Source organism: Carassius gibelio, chromosome A3 (genome assembly GCF_023724105.1).
Source record: "Carassius gibelio isolate Cgi1373 ecotype wild population from Czech Republic chromosome A3, carGib1.2-hapl.c, whole genome shotgun sequence".
Taxonomy (NCBI): Eukaryota; Metazoa; Chordata; class Actinopteri; order Cypriniformes; family Cyprinidae; genus Carassius; species Carassius gibelio.
In genome coordinates this window covers 21,081,496-21,101,228 of record NC_068373.1, presented here as the reverse complement: position 1 = coordinate 21,101,228, position 19,733 = coordinate 21,081,496, and the positions used below count along the sequence as shown (strand labels likewise).

Genomic DNA, 19,733 nt, shown 5'->3' with positions numbered 1-19,733 from the left:
CTTTTACTTAAATGTTTTCACCAAGGCCTGCTGAAGGTATTCTGAGGATGTCTCTTTCTTCCTGCAGAGTTTGGATTGTATTATGTGAATCAGATTTGACCTAGATATCCACTCTTTTGTTATGAGTGGAAGGCTGTGTAGTTTCATAATGAAAAGCAGACTATAATAGCCGTCCAGAAATCATCCGAGCAACAGTCTCTTCAAGAAAAGCACAATAGACTTTGCCAACTGCTGTTGATGTCAAACTGAAAAAGAGAAGTGGGAGTTTTCTCCTCATTCTGGAGACATTTATAATCCGATTGAGTGTGGGCCAGACGTTTTGATTTTATTTTGGCTCCGTTCTTAGTATTTAGTTCAGTGGGCTGTTTAATGAGCATTATATGACTGTAATTAATTCCCTCAGAGAATCCTCCATTTCATGAGTTTAAGTCATTTCTCAGTGTTCACAATCACATTTAGCTTCGATTGGCTTGATTTCCCTCAACTTGATTGCCCAAGAATGAAAGTATGGGCCTGCAAGATATTGTGATCTTTTGGAGCTAAGGTGTTGCAATGCGTGTCTTAAGTAGAACTGCAACTAATCTGTAAAATCAGTAATGAAAATAATCTAATAAATGACATTTTATGATTCGTCTCATGTTACACAAATTACCATTTAGCAAAAACCTTGTCATAACAGCAATAAAGTGATTCAACACCTGGGTTGCCATAAACTATTAAGAGAGGACACGCATGTCCCTTAAAACAGAAAAAGAGACTTTAAGAAAGTATACATTTGTTCAAGTAAATTTACTTTACTGTAAAAGCAATGTGATGTAGTAAAGTCATTTACTTTGTTATAACATTTTAGGTTTTAAACTGCATTTATCCACCGTGTGTAGAAAGTATTTATAAAGACTTTATTGGAAGAGCATAAGAATGAATACTTGATCATTAAAAAAAAATCCACTCAATAATCAATTATGAAAGCCTAGTCCGAAGATTTTTCCATTGAGGTAGTATGTTTCCAAATCAGATGGGAACCCTTTAAAATATTCCTTGACTTGGCATTAAGATATGGTGCTCCTGGGGTGGAGATGACTGGACTTCATAAAGACATTGCTGCCGTCACTCAGATACATTTCCTCTATGGACAGGTAAGACCATGTTTCAATCATTGTAGCTTATTAGGTGTTGGTGTGTGTGTGTGTGTGTGTGTGTTATTGAAGTCGTAGAGGTCTTTTATTTTGAAAGGTACCATTTGAACAGTTGTGTCTTTAAACCATATGAGTTTTTCTGTTTATAGGGGAGGATACTTTCTTTGTTGGATGATAACACCATTCACCTTTGGGAGATTGTGCAGAGAGAAAACCGCTCGCATTTAGCAGAGGTTCATAGCTTCAACCTGCCTGGCAGGCCAGGAATCGAGAGCACCGGGTAAGGTTTTGTTCCTTATTCTGGTTGCATTTCCCCAAGTTTGCTTAGTGATGCCCTTTATTGTCTTGTCAAACCATGACCTTTATGTTGCTTCCTTCTGTTGTGTAGTGCGACACATGTGACCGTCATGCTGTTGAAGCTGAGTTGTGATCTTCTTGCTCTGGGCACTGAAGGTGGCGGGGTGCACTTTCTGGAACTGCCCACCCTCACCTTACTGAACAAGTCTTTGTTCCAGGATGAGATCATGCAGAGGTGAGAGGTGCCCTTTATTCTTGTGATGGCAAAGCAGATTTTTCAGCATCATTACTCCGTCTTCAGTGTCACATGATCCTTCAGAAATCATTCTAAAATGATGATTTGCTGTTCAAGAAACATTTCTCATCATTATCTGGAAACAGTTGTGCTGCTTGATATTCTCGTGGAAACTGTGATACACTTTTTCGCGATTCTTCCAATAGAAAGTTCACAAGAACAGAATTTATTTAGAAATATTGCAAAGTAAAAGTATTGTCTAGTATAATGCTAAACCTGTCTTCTACAACAACTCTGAAAAGTATTATCTCAATGTCTTAGGGGAAAGTGAGGATTTTTTTTTCTTTTTTATAAAATAAAGATGGCCGGGCAGACAGATTCCAAGCACTTACCTCATAAAATAAACATTTAGGGACTTTCACCCCATCATTGCATGAGGTTAAATGAAGCTGCAGCAAGACCTCTTGTTTATTTTCTTTCCGTCCTTTGGCCCTGTCTGAGGTGCCTTTGTCACACTTCTCTCATACACTTTGAACTAGGAATGAATCGACCATCCTGATTGGCTGCAAGCTCTTTAGCTCTTTTTGCCCCCAGCTATGGCGGTCTGTTCCTCTGTCAGTAGGATATATGCAGCTTGAGCTTTAACTGTCCCACTGCCAAGGCACTGACTTCACACCGCCACAGCTAGACATTTGAGCTTCAAAAAGGCCTGGATCCCGGTGATCTTAGGAGATCTTTAAGCCACTGCTGTCCATTTATCATTGCATGAATATTTATAAATATTTAATACACGTTTTGTTTAAAAGAAACCTGTTTTTCTTAATTTCTGTAATTTCTGCTGGAAATCACACTAACTATTCATCTTGCTCTTTAAAGACGTTATTTAACTCTGGGATAAATTACAGCTTTCGCAGTGTGCTCTTTTGCAGATATAGCCTGGGCGGTTAAATGTGGACTTTATCTGCTTCTGAGAGACCTCGAACTGCTCATTAACTGAGCACAATTTGGGGTAATGGGCATCCTTTCTGAGCCACTGGTAATAAGTATGTGTCAGCCAGGAAACTACTGAACAAAATGCTTTTGTACGAAGTGCCAAATCTCTTGGGCCCCAGCCGAGGAGTCGTATAAAACGGGGGATGTGAGCTTTGCACACTCATCTCTGGGAATCAGCAGGATCTGGAATGCTATAATAAACTCTGTGGCTCAGTAGAAAAAAAACATTATTGTGTTTTGTGGTGATTTGTTTTTCTTTAAGACATGGGGGCATCTAGATTGACATTGTAAAGGAGTTTTAATGTCTTCAGAGTACTTCATATTATAATTATAAATGGTGTGCTTGTAAGCACGAAACCTAACATGCATCCACTGTGGTGTGGCCATCCTCTGCTAACCTCACTGAAGACTAGTTCGGAAAACTATTTTACAATATCATTCTTGTAAATTAAGGGTTCCTACATTCATGAAAAACCTGAGTATATTAAATTTTTATTATTTATTTTATAGTAATAATAATATAATAATAATAATAATAATAGTACTTATTATTATTATTATTATTATCATCATCATCATCATCATCATCTTCTTCATCTTTGAAATCATTTAACATTTAAAATATTTAATTGTATTTTTTAAATCTAATTTAACATTTAAAAATGTAAAATATATGATGTAATTAAATGATTGTATGGTGATGGTTGTTTTATTTATTAATTTTATCAAAACATATGCTCCGATTTGTCTTTGTAATTGGAGTTATTGCCCTATAGCCTTGTTCTGCGCATTTTCAGTTTTTATACCATTTTAATTTAAGAAATCTAAAATTGTGTGATCTTCCTTTTAACTTTGACAATGCTCAAAGTTCTGACTCTATATTTGGGAGGATTCTTGCAATTTCAATGTTGCCATACTAATTCATCATCATCATCATCATCATCATCATCATCATCATATACTGATTTATAAACTGCAGTATATCTTTCAGGAAGTGCAAATCTGTTTTTCTGTTTCTTCAATTTTCTTGAAAACCCCTTCTGTTGTTTGTGTGAAATGTAGTTTCTTGTGGCTGTTCTCACCCGAAGCCAAGCCACCAAACATCTACTCCAGTCCTTCTTTTCCAAGTGCCTTCCTCTTTTCCTCTTTCCCTTCATGGCCGCGTCTCATCCCGACTCTGTGGGTGTACCATGCACATTCCAGCTCTTGAATCCATGCCACCGCCACAGAGGAATCCCGGATTGTTGCTTTTGATTGGTCATCATTTATCCGGCTTTCAAACTGAATTTAAACATGTCAGCGTCTGCTGTGTTACTTTTGCATTGGAGCCATTGATTTTAAATGTTTGAGTTGTTTATTGAACTTTTGTGTTTTCTTTCCATTCACCACGTTAGACTTTACAAACATGAATCAAGAGTAATTGTTACCAAATGTTCGATACGTTGTTCTCAATGTTTAGAGCTTGGTTAGTTCATGACTCATTGAACCCTGAGACCTGCACATTTTTCCATGCGAAATGCTTTTCCACACAAAATCTACGTTTGATTCTTTTGAGAAAAAAAAAAGTGCTGACTGAAGTAGAGGTTTTCTGTAACCTCTGATGTGTACTTCAGTAGCGCTCTGTGTTTAGGGAGTTAAGTAGTGTGTACTCCGATTTGGGTTTTTCACCAAATAGAAGTGCACTTGAGCGGCACTACAAAGACAATAAATCTTCCAAATGTTCCTTGGTGCAGCATACATAGTGCTTGGTTTTGTCATCTGTCTGTAGGTTTTCTGAATCTTCAGAATACCTTGAATAAAAGATTGCTATTCGTCATTCACGTGTCTGGTTATTCCCCTTTTCAGTGTTCCAGAGGAGTACAAGTGTGGAAAATCATTGGGGCCTGTGGAGTCCCTGCAGGAACATCCGCAAGACCCTGATAAAATCCTCATTGGTTACAGCAGAGGTCTGGTTGTACTCTGGGACCTCAACAGTCGGCATGTAGTCAACCTCTTCCTGGGAAAGCAGGTGGGTTTGTGTGTGAGTTGGTTTGATGTTTCTTGAATGGTTTTCAACACTCTTTTGGGCTTGTGTGGTTGAAAGGCATTCAATTGAAAGAGAAACACAGACATCAGTGTTTTAAGGTCTGTAAATCTCAAATTATTGCACTGTGCACAAAGTGATCAGATCAAGAGATCCGTCCGTGATTCATAAAAACTCCATCTTTAAATCATCGGTGCTTGATGTGAAGATGTCCAGATGGTTTAACTCAAACCTTTTGACTTCCTTTCATCGTCTTTGGTCCTTCTTTGATGCTGTGTTTTGTGTGGGACTGTCACTCTTGCAGCAGCTGGAGAGTTTGGTCTGGGAACGGTCCGGGAACAGCTTTGTTAGTTCCCATAGTGATGGCGGATACATGGTGTGGACTGTCAGCAGCAGCAATCCCTGCACCCTTGACCCCGTCTCATCCACAATACCATATGGTGAGCCGAAACATATGCCAATTACACACCCTTCGCTTTTTCTCTTTGGCTCTCACACACACAGATTGTTTGTTTACACAGTAAGCTTGTTTACATGTGCAATCATAATGGTTAAGTTACATTTTCCCTTTGTCTGTCCATGTCATATCATCCAAAATCATACAAAAGTTTGGGCTCAGATTTGTTTTTATTCAGCAAGGATTCTTTTATTCAGCAAGGATGCATTACATGGAGCAAACCGTGATAGTAAAGACGTTCATTTCAGATTAATGCATTTCTTTTGAACATTGTATAGCCCAGAGGATCCTGAAAAAAAATAATTATTAGCTTCCCCAAAAATATTAAGCAGCACAATTGTTTTCAGCACTGATAATAAGAAATGTTTCTCGTGCAGGAAATGAGGATATTAGGATGATTCCTGAAGGATCTTTTGACACCGTAGAAAAAAAGTTTTGCATTACAGGAATAATTTATTTTTTAAATATACTCAAAAAGAATATGGCTCTTTCACATTGTAATAATATTTCACAGTATTACTGTTTTTATTTTTAGATAAAGCGTTTGTCGGTGTAAGTGATAAAGTAAGAAAAGTCTTACTAACTCAATTTTTTGAGGCTTATTGTTTTCTGATTAATGTAAAAACATGTTTGACAGCCAAGTTACAATCGCATGGTCCAGCTGTACAATGTAAATAAGACGAATGCATTTATATTTACAAAAGACTAGCTATTGTTGTATTCCGACTGAAATCAAACGTTTAACATTCTTGTAAATGCACTTCATGGTTAGGGCTGTTTTTTTTTACGGAGGTATAGTAATTCCAGTAGCCATTAGCTCATAGTCGGCTGGTCATGCTGTAATGTTTGCTTAACTTGCACAATGTCAGGAAATGTTGTTCTATACCAAAGCTTTGAGTCCGTTCGACTTCTGTAATAGGCCATTAAAATCCTTCTCCAGACTTATTAAAGGGACCGTAAACCTCAAATGCACCCTTCACTATTAGCTGATGGTTTGTTGACACAAACCGCTTGGAGGATCTGCGGATATTTTCCAATTTTTAACATGTCCTCTGCCAAGATTTCCGTAGTTTTGGTGGTTTCTCTTCAACTCAGTTTGTCGTTCTGTTTTCTTCATTTGCGTTATTCATCTCAGGCCCCTTTCCCTGCAAAGCCGTGAACAAGATCCTGTGGAGGACAACAGAGTCACGGTGCGTGCGGTGATGTTTGAGAAATGAAATCCCATGATGGCATGTTTTCGTTCTCTCAGGAGGGTCTCCTCTGTGTCTGTAGAGCTCCTCTAGTGTTGTTTAGTGGCGGTATGCCCAGAGCCAGCTATGGAGACAGACACTGCTTGACCATCCTCCAGGACAGCAGCCACGTCACCCTGGACTTCACCTCGCGTGTCATAGACTTCTTCACCATTCACTGCACCGACAAAGACAAGGGTGAGCAGGCCACCCATGGGTGTTTAAAGTGTTTAAAGATTTGAGACGGGTGGGTGGTTTGAACTAAAACTTAAGTTATTTTATTTCACTGTAATAGTATCTGTCATAATACTACCATAGGATATACATCATAATGTCCAGACCTATAGGTTAAAACTCTTACACGGGGCAATCACTAACTACCACTGTTTACCCTTGATCGGGGCACTTGGACCCTGGTTGATTCTGTGGAGCTGTTCCTGTAAAAGTGCATGCGTGTGCTAAATGTTTATTTTTATTTCCTGTGCATGGACTCCAGTTATTTTTGTGCCTCCCAGAATTTGATGACCCATCAGCGCTTGTGGTTCTTTTGGAAGAGGAGTTGGTAGTGATTGATCTTCAGATGGCTGGCTGGCCCACTGTCCCTGCTCCCTATCTGGCTCCTCTGCACTCCTCTGCCATCACCTGTTCATGTCACATCTCAAATGTGCCTCCCAAACTGTGGGAGAGAGTGATCTGTGCGGGCCAGCAGCAGTGTCCTCTGCAGAACTATGAGGTGGCGGAAAAGACTCCATACACAAACCCAAAACTAGCACCTTTTTTACACATGTGCTCTGTTGGTTTAACAGGAAATTGGGCAGAATTAAATATTTCAAAATCAACTCGCAAATTCTGGAGAATGTGTAAAATTGTGTGTTTACATTTTCGTAACTGACATATAATTGGCTTTCATGCTTTTACATGTGTATCGTTTCTTTCTTTCACTTCTGCAGAAAACTAAACATTTGCATTTAGTATAACATCTGTTATGTGTATAACATTAACATCCATAAAACAAGCACCAACCTTCATTTTTGTTGTTACTGATATATAAATGAATTGATTTAATATGGAACGCTCATACGGTATTTTTAGATTTTATAGCTTAGGCTTTTTATGAAATGTATTTTATTTAACAACCACCAATAAAACACAAACCAGCATCAAAGTTCTTATTTAATGTTATTTCATTAGAGATGTACATTTTGCCAGATGTTTTTTTTTTTTTTTTTTTTCGTTGAAGTGGCCGTGCCGAGTACGCTTTTAAAAAAATTCTTGTGTGTTTTGACAGAATTGGCCAATATGTGGAGGGAAAAACTTAGCACCTGATCCAAAGCAGAAAGAGCTTCTGTTGACTGGGTGAGATTTTTATTTTATTTTATTTATTTATTTGTTTACTAATTGGATATCACAGTTAAGTTATTCTAACAGCTGCTTACAATTTTCTTCAATTGTTTTGATAAAGCGTCCCACAGTTGTCATGATGATGCGTGCCTATATTTGTTTTGTTTTTTTCAGTCATGAGGATGGTACAGTGCGTTTCTGGGATGCGTCAGGAGTGTCGCTCAGACCGCTGTACAAGCTGAGCACAGCCAACATCTTTCAGACGGACTGCGACCACAACGACAGCCTGACGCAGGCCGGGGAGGAGGAATGGCCTCCTTTTAGAAAGGTCCGGGATTTATGGGAGATCTGATGATTTTATTTTCACTTTTAAAAACAAAGCTTAAATCACATCATCAGAACACAGTGTTATTTTATTTTACAGTGTTGTTTTCTTTCACAACAAGGGCAGCTTTAGCAAGTTTCTTCACCTCTCCCCTTTCTTTTTTTGTTTTTCTAATCCACCTTTTCCTCTTCATCAGCTTCTCCATGAAACACCAACTGCAGTCTGGCATGTGGCCCACTTTAGCATATGGGATTCACACTGGAGTCGATTCCTGTGCACCTTAATTAAAAGCAGACTGTCTGTCTGTTGACTAAAATGCTTTGATTACGTCTGCTGAAGATGAAGCACATTGCTGCTCTGGATGGCACTGCTGCATGCTCTTGTTTTACAATTATAATTTTTTTTCTCCACATAACATGCACATTCCTCTTTTCTTTGATCTAGTCTTTGTCCGCAGCTGTTTGGCCGGGATCAGATGTTGTTGAGGGTCAATGTTTCTAGAGGGGAATGAGATTGCATTATATTGTTCATAATGTGTGTGGACCTATATAGCTGATGGTTTTTCTTTGAAGCTGTATAGATGGGATTTGATTTTCTGTTTGCATGTGGAAGATATTTTGTCTTTGTTACAATTAGAATGGACTTTATTTGCTTGGGTTTGTTTCCGTACTATTTTTTTTTTCCTCATAAAAGTGATATTGCAACTCTAATTGTGCAGCCTTAAGAATCACTGAAGAAGAATAACAATCAGTGTTTGCTTTTCATTTATTTCCAGGTGGGCTGTTTTGATCCATATAGTGATGATCCCAGACTAGGAATCCAGAAGATCAGCATCTGTAAATACAGCGGAAAACTTGTGGTGGCTGGAACTGCCGGACAAGTAGGTTTTTAATGATTAATGCAAATAAATTTTGAGTTCGGTAGTTAGTTAAGCAGCTTTGCTGTGTGCAGCATTCTAACAACAATGAAGCCTCTGAACATTTTTACTGTGAAACATTGATTTATCCCATTACCTTTGGGAAAGCCAGTGCCATTCAAATATGGCCTAATAATGTTGTCTAGATGGGCAGCTCACTATGTTTTCAAATGGCTATTGTCTTCACAAAAATAAATGTTAGTAAGGTTATTTCCTATACTCTGTTCACAGGTTATAGTTCTGGTTCTTAGCGATGAGAAGTCCGATCACATGATTGATGTGGCCACGGTGGACCTGCTCCAGGACCGAGAGGGTTTCACGTGGAAGGGTCATGACCGGCTGCCTCCTAAGAGCGGCTCAGTAGTGTTTGCTCCTGGATTCCAGCCGGTTGTCCTGGTGCAGTGCATGCCCCCCGCGGCCGTTACTGCAGTAACCCTGCACGCAGAGTGGAACCTCATTGCCTTTGGCACCAGTCATGGCTTTGGCCTCTTTGACTACCATCGGCGAAGTCCAGTGCTGGCGAGGTAACTCACGGGGCCATCCGAAGCTGCTGTGTTCTGCTGGTTCAGGAGCATCAAATTGAAAGAGATCGATCTCATTTGCTTTGAAGATATTTTAGTTATCTGAATCGGCTCGTCCCATACTCAGAATTTGTGCTATGCATTTAACCCATCCAAAGTGCACATACACAGAGCAGTGCACACACACACGGAGCAGTGGGCAGCCATTTATGCTGCGGCGCCCGGGGAGCAGTTGGGGGTTCGATGCCTTGCTCAAGGGCACCTAAATGGTGGTATTGAGGGTGGAGAGAGAACTGTACATGCATTCCCCCCACCCACAATTCCTGCCGGCCCGAGACTCAAACTCACAACCCTTCGATTGCCAGTTCGACTCTCTAACCATTTTTAAATGAACAATTAATAATGACGAAGGTAATAAGCACACGATTATCTCAATACGCGTCTCATCTGAAGCTGCGTTTCCAACTATATGTTACAAATATTTCAGGACACAAACATTAAACAAGAAAATGGAAATGTATTGCATGTGAATCCAGTTAATTGTTATTACAAAATATTCTTGCACACTCTGCATCTGCCTCTTGAATGTGTTTATGATAACCAACCTAATAAAAATCCTTAATGTTATTAGCGACAACAATACTAATATAATATAATGATGTTAATTATAATACATTTTATTAAAATTATAATCATTTATTATTAAATTAATCTAAATTGATTCATTATTATTATGTAAACTGTAATATAAAGTGAATTCAATATTTAATAAGTGATAATTAAGTGAGATAAAGTATTTTTTTATAGTAATAACTATATAAAATAACTAATAAAAATCTGACTTTTTAAAAAAAGGTTTAAATAAAAAGGTTTTTTATAAAGGTTATAAAGGTTTTTTTTTCCATTAGGTGCACTCTACACCCCAATGACTCTCTGGCTATGGAGGGTCCGCTGTCTCGAGTGAAGTCTCTGAAGAAATCCCTGCGCCAGTCCTTCAGAAGAATCCGGAAGAGCAGAGTCTCAGGAAAGAAGCGTGCTGTGGTTTATAGTCCCACTAATAAAGTGAGTGTCTGGAAATCTCACGTACATGCATTACAATCTCCCAGGTTTTTGTCGGTCCAGGCTATGATACCGTGGTTTGTGAGTCTGTTGATTATCAGTTTCCTGTAAGATGCTCATCTCATTTCGTCAGGTGAAGGAGGCTAACGCTCAGCTGGCGGAGCATGACGCTGAGGTGACGCCTGTGCAGAGACGGATTGAGCCCCGCTCTGCAGACGACTCTCTGTCTGGAGTGGTGCGCTGCCTCTGCTTTGCTGACACTTTCCTCAGAGATGGTGAGACTTGTGGGGGAAAAGGTTTCAAATATGGCTCAGTATGCAAGTTTGAATACTTAATTGTGTTTTGTTTTGTTTGTGTTTTTTGGCAGTTTTTGTACAACTGATGTGAAATTACGATTCAATGCTATATCAGATCCATCTGTTAAATTAAAACCAACTGGGATGTTGAAAATGTTTTCAGATATACTGAACTTTTTTTCAATAGAGATTATTTGTGAATTATTATTTATAGCCCTAGTTTTAATATTTTTATTTTTAATTATCAGTCTGATATCAGATCAGCAAAAGCAATATTTCTGTCGATCTAATCTAAATCTAAATCGAAGTTTTGTCTGTGCTGTGTGAAATGTGTGGGCTGATGTGTATATTGTTTAACCTGGCTGAAGGCTGCTACACTCGCCCACGTTTGCATGTTGAAGTGATTTATGCTGTCGCTCTATATTACGATGTCGGGGTCACAAGCGTGAGGACGCCCCGTTTCCCTTATCTTCAAATATATGACCTCGTGACTCCGACTCTTGAACAATAGTGATAAGATCGTGATTGGGGAGAGCTGAATTTTCCATGAGGGAGTTCTGAACAAAGTAGTATTGTTTTATTAGTGCAATATATTTAAATGATTCACAGTAATAGGGGTAATAATTTTGCATTTGTACTGTGTGGTTCTGGGTGTGAGTGCTTTGTTATTGGATCATAGTAATAGCTCCGGTTAGGTCACTATTGTCTGAAATGGCTGTGCTCACTGAATAGGGAAAACAAAACAAAAATGTGCTCACACAAAATACTTAGGCCACCAAATCAGGTCATGCAGAATGGCACAGACAAGGTGATAAGCTGAATCAGATGTTAGGTAACAGATCCAGAACTTCAGTTTAGGGCGGACACAAAGAGCAGAACTGGGAATGTTAATGAATGAATGTTAATGCTCTTAATATAACTGATGACATGCCCATACATGCTTAGTCTGTTTAGCTTGCTCTTGCCTCTTGTTACACTGCGTTTTAGTACTTGAGTTAAATTTAATAATTTTTATTGTCCACATCAATAGTAGAGGCTGAAAGATGAATTATAAAACATAGTCCTGTAATTAAATGTTAACTTTTTTGCACTTGCCAGATGTTAAACTAAATGGTTCATAATCTGTTAACACTTGAATATTGGGATGAACATGTTAATGTTTATGCCCTGCATGTAACAGTATTATCATCTCAGTTTTTGCTTTTTAAAAAAGGATAACAAATGAGGATTTGTAAAAGTAAGACCAGATCTATGAAACTGGCATTATATCATGCATGTATTTTGTAAATGAGTCTCTCCAGGATGTCAACGTTTATTGTTCTAGATGAATGCCACCTCATTGAAAGCATTGTTTTTCCTCTGCTACTCAGGAACGCATCATGGACCTACAATGTGGGCCGGCACGAACTCTGGCTCCGTGTACGCATACGCTCTGGACGTCCCCTCGCAGGAGAAGTTCTCTGAGCAGAGCGTGGAGGCGCTGCTGGGGAAGGAGATCCAGCTCATGCACCGAGCTCCAGTGGTGTCCATCGCTGTGCTGGATGGCCGAGGGAACCCTCTGCCGGAGCCGTACGAAGTCTCCAGAGATCTGGCCAAGGCCCCAGACATGCAGGGCAGCCACTCTGTTCTTATTGCTTCTGAGGAGCAGTTTAAGGTTGGGATATTTACAACATCAAACAAACAAAAAACAAAAAAACTGGATCATTAGATTTATTAGAAGTAAACAACCTTTCTTTTGCTTTCTGTAGGTTTTCACGCTGCCCAAAGTAAGCGCGAAGACCAAGTTCAAGTTGACCGCCCATGAAGGCTGTCGAGTACGAAAGGTGGCGCTGTCGAACTTCACCAGCGTCAGCTCTGAAGAGTACTCTGAGAACGCTCTTGTGTGCCTTACCAATCTGGGTGATATCCACGTGTTCAGCGTGCCAGCACTGAGACCGCAAGTACACTACGACTGCATCCGCAAGGAAGACATCAGTGGCATTGCTTCCTGCGTGTTCACCAAGACTGGACAAGGTTAGTAGTTCGTTCTCAAACAGCATGCCAATCATTTCTAGCTTTGAGCTTTTTCACATGAATGAGATTCAACTATGTTTCTTTCAATATTATTAGGATTCTACCTGATTTCGCCTTCGGAGTACGAGCGCTTCTCGCTGTCAGCTCGTGTGATCACAGAGCCGCTGTGCCGAGTGGATGTGGAGCGCCCTCACGATCTCTCTGCTCACAGGTAAACCAGAGAGATTTCTCAGATCAGTTTAACAGTGTTCTTACCAGGTGCAGTGCAGAGTTTTAAGAGACTTGCCTGTCAAGTCTGAATGTGAGATTCCCGGGTATCATCACGGCCACTGCCAATTAAATGATATTTGATGTTCAATATGCAATTATGTTGAGCAGGTTTTTGGATCAAGTGAGATTTTACTGATGGTGGAGCTACTCAAGCAATTTCATAAAACATCATCCTACGGGTGAAATGTATATAGTAACCTAGATTTATTACTCATTTCATTTTTTTTTTTCTACTTTGGTTTTGGATAACAGGAAACTAATTTGCTTTTTACACTGATTTTAAAATTTTTGTAAAAGTGACAGTTGGCAGTAGGGATGTCCAGAGCCAATCTCAAGGATCGGGATCAGGGCTGATTAAGTAATTTTTAACTGTCGATTTATTTGCCATCACGCCGGTGTCATGCAATAAGAGGTGATATGCACTTTCATGCACTAGTCCCCAACATCCCCATTAAAAGGAAAAAAAATCCTTAAGAGTGACACGCAATGACAGATCAGGTCATACGCATTCAAGATTCAGTGTTTAGTCTATTTGCTGTGCACTTTGTGTCATCAATCCGTCTACAGTAATGATGTTGCAACTAATCTGCTTACTGTACATATAAAACACAAGTTTATATCAGTGGTCCCATATTAATAATTGTGACTACACAAAGTCTATCATTGGTAAATGTAAACATGTTACAATGTCTTTACAGTGTGTGCATATATAGAGTGATTGTGTGTGTATACTGTATGTGTATATTTGTGTGTGTGTGTGTGTTTGTGTGTGTGTGTATATATATATATATATATATATATATATATATATATATATATATATATATATATATATATATATATATATATATATATATATATATATACAACATTTATAGAATACTACATACTTAATGAATCAAAAGTGACAGTAAAGACTTTTATAATGTTACAAAATATTTATTTTTAAAATTAACGCTGCTCTTTTGCATTTTATATTCAAAGAATTCTGAAGAAATTATGGTTTCCATGAAAAAATTAAGCTGTTTTTAACATAATAATAAATGTTTCTTAAGCAGCAGTTTGCTATATTAGAATTCAGCTTTACATCACAGGAATGAATTACATTTTAAAATCATAAAAATAAAAAAATATTTTAAATTATACAATTATTATACGATGTGACGTTTTTTACTATATTATTTTTATCAAATAAATGCAGCCTTGGTAAGCAGAAGAGACAACAAAAAAGACACTTTTAAATGGTAGTGTACAGATGGGAAATTACGGCGGATGATCATGTTGAAGAAATGAATCATGTCCCAGATATTTTGGGAGAATAATAATTCTGCATTTTCAGCACATTTCAATCTTGTTTTCGTGGTTCCAGCACGACGCTCCCACCACAGGCTAATGGAACACACAAGACACAAGCAGAGAGCAAGGCTGTTGAAACTGAAGGTAACCGTTCTGCAAAAGTCTTGACAGATGGAAAATAAATGTCATTCTTCACCCAACTAGCTGAAATTACCAGCCTTTGTGCGGTTTTATTTGACTGGAAATGGGAATTTCTCAGACTGAAGTCTAATCTATGTACTTGATGTTTAATGTCTCATACAGCATACATTTTTTCTAAAAGTATGATCTCTCCCCTTTTGTGATAATACAAATCACACTGTCAAACCTCAGGAAACATGTTGTATTTCATGAAATGCACATGAAATGCAATGAGTTTGTTGCTTAGGCTGAAATTTTTCTTTTTATATATCTCCTTTAAGGGGCTTGTATATATCTCCTTTATATTCTCTCAGGGCTCTTGTATGAAATGCGGAGTGCCTTGTCCTCGTCTGTCCTGGATTCTCCAAACAGCAGTGCTGACATCACTCTGGACACCACTGGCGAGCTCACCGTTGAGGACGTCAAAGACTTCTTAATGTGAGCGCTCTTTACTTCTGCATTCTGGTCTATTAGAGGCGAGTTTATTTTGGGATCCCCTCAATGTTTTGCTTCTTTAGGACTGTGGATGAAGCTGAGAATAACTTCAGGAACATCACTGAAGAAGACGGGAGGCCTTCTGGAATTCTCATCAACTGAGGCGAGCCAGCAGACAGCTGGAGGTGAGGAACATTTACAGCAGAAGCAGACTGTGGTCTGTGAAGAGCAGACAGGGGATTGGTGACTGGATGCAGGAGGAGGTGTGCCTGACTGACTGAGGACATGTGCAGATCTGTTCTAGACAAAAATTAATTGGGATGTGCACTTTTTGTTGGTCTATTTAGTGTTGAGGAGGAACAAAATCTACTTTTGGTAGGCTACCACACTACATTTATCAGTAGTGTGACAATAGTTCAGTTGTTTTCAGTTGTTTTCAATTGTCCTCAGTGTGAAAAAAATGATGTCAAAATCATACAGTCACAGATTTTTCTGAAGAATAGTTTGTTTAACTGTTCAGAACAAACAAGGGACTCATGAACAACCATCACAAAGCAGAAAGACAGTTGTGGATCATCAGGTAACAGCACAAAGTATTAAGAACAAAGGGTAATAATAAATTATTATAAATATATTATTTATAATTATAAAATAACTTTTGAATGGGGTTATTTTAATAATCTCAGCTATTTTTTGTTTTGTGGACTAAATGTAAACATCTTTTATGTACAATATCTTAAGCAGGAGTCAGGACAATACTAAATTAAAAAATGGCTTAGTAAAGGATGGTTAAGGTAGGCAAAGAGACAAACCCGTGGTGCTTCCAGGCATCTTCTGTATTTTATTGCCAGAGATTTGTTTGTTGAGAGAATTCTTCCCCTTCCTCCTCCTTTGTGACTTTCTAGATGCCACAGTAGTTTCTAGTTTGCTAATTACTGATGTCAATTTATGCTTTACTTGCCAGACAAAGAGAAGGCTTAAACTAAATATATATGAAGAGCTTGACGGAATGCACTCTTGTGATTTTTGCAGTCCGTATCCTGCAAGCTGATTCTCAGTAGGACATCCGCCTCTCATCCTCCTCCTTTAAGCCCAAGGCATTATTATCTGAACTGCTACTTAACCTCAGTCATTTTACATGCTTTATTTGCACTTTACCTCTCTGCCTCCTTGTGGACATGTTTGGCAGTGCAGAGTGGTTTGATTATAAAATCAAACCGTGTGTTTGTAACTGCCTTAGTATTTAAGCCTTAAAGATGATGTTGTTTTTCAGGAGCAGTTATGGACTCTTCAGCTGAACTCGCTTCTTCTGATTGGGTCTTGACTGAGCTGTTTGTGACTTCGGAAGTTGCACCAAACATTGTTCATGAAGTTTGCACCAAACATTGTTCATGAAGTTTTTACAATGGGAATGTTGCACTTTTTTCCCTGTGCCAAAAGACTGAATGATTAACTCTGCTATCCTCTTTTTTTTTCACCTTTCCTCCAGTTTCCCCTTTCCTTTTTTTTTTTTTGCTGACATCCATTGGTTCCATTTCAGGGGCCATAAAATGGTACATTTGAGAGGTGACTTTTAAAGGGATCGGGCAATAAAACAGCCGAGATGTTGCACAATGTCTGTACGCAGATGGGGGGGCTACTTGCACTGAGCCCTGGACGTTTTTCTTCGTAGTTTGTCTTTTAACATTCCTCTTGTCACGTCATCTGCCTTCTCACTGTGTGCCGTTTAGTTTATGCTAAATCAAATCAAAATGTCTAGTATATAATTGGCCTCCTTAGTTGATTTCCTAGAATACATAGCTGCTACTGTTCATCAATCTCTAAGGGTTTTGGGGGTTACCATCTGCACCATCTTTAGGGGGGGAATGAAGTGCCCTGCTCATATATGAAGGTATAACTGTTTGCTTTTTTCCCCTCCTGACAGCCTTTTCAACAATATCTATGATAATGTGATGGTTTGTATCCACAAATCAGGAGTCTATTGAAAAGTTCAAGTTATGGACCCTGTGGGTTTGATTCAGATATATTCCTTTCATTCAGTCATCTTTATTATCATTATTTTTAAATAATGTCCCTTAACCACTTGCCGTTGTAAGTAAATTCTGGCAGTTAACTGTGAAGTGTGTATTTTGAAGGAACATCGCCGCAGTAATTCTAACCAGTTTGTTTTTGCTACAGTATTAACACGGTATGAACGAGCGAATGACTTTTTTTCTAATTACACAGTATTATTAAGAATAATTTTATATGGCTTATAAGGGTTGGTATTTTGTATTTTATACATATTTCACTAGCATTTATGTAACTAGGCATTTCTAGCACTGCATTTTGTGTGGCAATTATTGACAGTTGTGTAATATTACATAATATTATAAACATTTATTGTAGCTAATCGAGGGAAGGAATCAATGAGGGAACAGGACGAGTGTTGCACAGACATATCTGAATAAGACACAACTGGCTCCTTGGGTCAGATAATGCAGATGTTAGTCAGTTTGCTTTTAGAATTAAAGTATGGCATTTAAAGTAATAGCTTCTATTTACATTGTAATTACAAAGAAAACTGCACATTAATATTTTTGCTTGGTATTGACACATTTTCTCCCTGCATATTCAGTTTTTTTGTTTTGTTGGTAACATGTCAGAAGGACCTCACTAATTGTAGTTGTTTAATTTTTGTTTGTATATTTGCTTTACATAACCTTTACTCTCCATCCAGAACCTATCCTGTGAACATGTATTTAATTTGTATTTTTTCTTGTGTAGAATTTTAATTTGAGATATAGCAATGCTAATCTTAAATGTTAATAAAGTATTTACTCCACATTTTATTGCATCTTCAGTGTGGTCTGTACTCAAATTAGTAAAATCAAATGCCTGGATTTCCTGGTATTGTGTGTAGGCAAAAAAAAAAAAAAAAGATTCTACAGATTTTCTCATTCTACAGAACTGATGACTGAACCTTGCAAAAGCACTTTTTCCCCATTACTTTAATGCATAAAAATAAACCAATTTTAACTTTGTTGTACAATATTTAACTAGAACAGATTCTAAAGAATTAATTAAAAAAATGTTTTAATGCATTTTGGGACTGCCTTTGATGCGGTGTTAGAATTTGGCCAAAAAGAGGTATTTTAACAGTTGATAGTATTGGGTAACTTTCTGGAACAGACTTCAAACAAGCTGTGTCTCATCTCGGAGGAGGCCACATTTGTCAGTTTGCATACATCATTGAAGTGGACTTATTTAAGAAAAAAATAATATTAAAAATATTGACTCTTATTCCTTGTGAAGTGCAAAATACTGTAATTCTTTTCTTTCTTTGCAATCTAACGGTTTCTTTTTTTTTAATGAGACCACCTCAATAATGTACGCAGCTGACAAAATGCAACCTCCGAAAGATGCCATTTCTGAAATGAGATGCAGCCATGAAGGACTTTCAGCAACTTATAAACAACCGTATGAGTTATGCTGGTACATGGAGGTCTGTAGATAACCAAGGTCAATTTAAACCGTTAACAACCTTATTTGAAAAAAACGCCAGATTAAAATAAATAAATAATTAATTATGAATTATCTGGTGTCTGGAAAAAACTAAAACCTGTGCTTACTCTTCTGAAGAACACAGAGAGCTGCATAAAGATGGTTACAGACCTTTTTCCGGTCGACTGTGCTGGAAGCCCATCTCTGAATCTCCTTGCAGTAATACTGCACTCTGCAGTCACTGCTCAGGTGTGAGAAAGCCTCTTGTGCTCTGGCTTCAGACGGACTGATAGCGCTCTAGAAATACCAAGGGCTTGGATTTGTACTGATCCATTAAAACCTTCTTCTTCTCTTCCAAAGTTCAGTCTGGTTCTCCCAGCTGCTGGCTTTTCACTGGACTCCCAATGGCTGCTTTAGCCGCGATCATCGAACTGAGACAGCTGGATGGCTCATCCTGAGCAGAACAAGGAAGAGCCACATGGTTAGAATCATGTATAGAATTATACTGCACATATGAGCTGAACACAGTGACACCTCACCTTCTGATTCGGAGAGCTGCTTGTTGTGTTTAGGGCTTCCTTGACATCTGTCTCAGAAGGACATCTGTCTTGAGCAGCAGGTTTATTGGAGCTGTCAGATGTGTTAGGTTCAGTGCACGATTTCTCCCCACAATGCTGCCTTCTGCTTTAGAGAGCAGTGTCAACAGAGATTCAAGAGTTTAGTATCATTTGCTAATTGTAAAAAATGACTAGATATTATCTGCATCTACAGTGGAAAAACTAGCATTTTGTTTACTGTCACTTTTCACTCTCTTTCTATTTTTTCTATTTATAAGTCGTGATGAAAGATTGGTTTTAAGGAAAAGGTGGGAGTTTAAGCAGACTAAATGACTGGATTAGCCTTCAATACGAGACGTCTGTCATTTCACTGACAGGTCGAGATATTTGGACTAAAAAAAATACACATATGCATGGATATATATCATTCACAATAAGATCAATAACAAGCATTTAGAAAATAGTTTGGGTGAATTTCCATTTCATAACTTTACTTAATAAAGTTTAGGTTGTGTGCTACAAATAAACCACATCTCTCTCTCTCTCTCAATTACAGTCATTTTCTCTATTAACCTCTAATCTTCTGTTTTGTTTGTCAGTAAGGGACTATCTTTGCACCTTGTTTAAGTACATAAAGCATTAAAATGTATTCACGTAGCTTGAGTGGGCAC

The 19,733-nt window shown here is 38.2% G+C and overlaps 1 protein-coding gene across 2 annotated transcripts in view; it reads left to right on the top strand.

Annotated features, from left to right (window-relative positions):
- The window catches only part of LOC127951881 (lethal(2) giant larvae protein homolog 1-like), a 29,657-nt gene extending 11,809 nt beyond the window's left edge, over positions 1-17,848 (top strand). The window contains exons 3-23 of one of the 2 annotated variants that reach the window (XM_052549969.1): positions 1,055-1,136; positions 1,286-1,416; positions 1,525-1,668; positions 4,507-4,669; positions 4,989-5,124; positions 6,277-6,331; positions 6,414-6,568; positions 6,886-7,103; positions 7,659-7,726; positions 7,886-8,039; positions 8,812-8,916; positions 9,184-9,476; positions 10,382-10,535; positions 10,666-10,807; positions 12,199-12,482; positions 12,577-12,841; positions 12,938-13,052; positions 14,481-14,551; positions 14,902-15,025; positions 15,106-15,207; positions 16,296-17,848. In XM_052549969.1, coding sequence (XP_052405929.1) covers positions 1,055-1,136; positions 1,286-1,416; positions 1,525-1,668; positions 4,507-4,669; positions 4,989-5,124; positions 6,277-6,331; positions 6,414-6,568; positions 6,886-7,103; positions 7,659-7,726; positions 7,886-8,039; positions 8,812-8,916; positions 9,184-9,476; positions 10,382-10,535; positions 10,666-10,807; positions 12,199-12,482; positions 12,577-12,841; positions 12,938-13,052; positions 14,481-14,551; positions 14,902-15,025; positions 15,106-15,184 — 2,938 coding nt within the window. In that variant the 3' untranslated portion in view covers positions 15,185-15,207; positions 16,296-17,848. The remainder of the gene's footprint in view (positions 1-1,054; positions 1,137-1,285; positions 1,417-1,524; positions 1,669-4,506; positions 4,670-4,988; positions 5,125-6,276; positions 6,332-6,413; positions 6,569-6,885; positions 7,104-7,658; positions 7,727-7,885; positions 8,040-8,811; positions 8,917-9,183; positions 9,477-10,381; positions 10,536-10,665; positions 10,808-12,198; positions 12,483-12,576; positions 12,842-12,937; positions 13,053-14,480; positions 14,552-14,901; positions 15,026-15,105; positions 15,208-16,295) is intronic. The other variant, XM_052549980.1, reaches the window with a different exon arrangement.
- Positions 17,849-19,733: the final 1,885 nt, after the last annotated feature.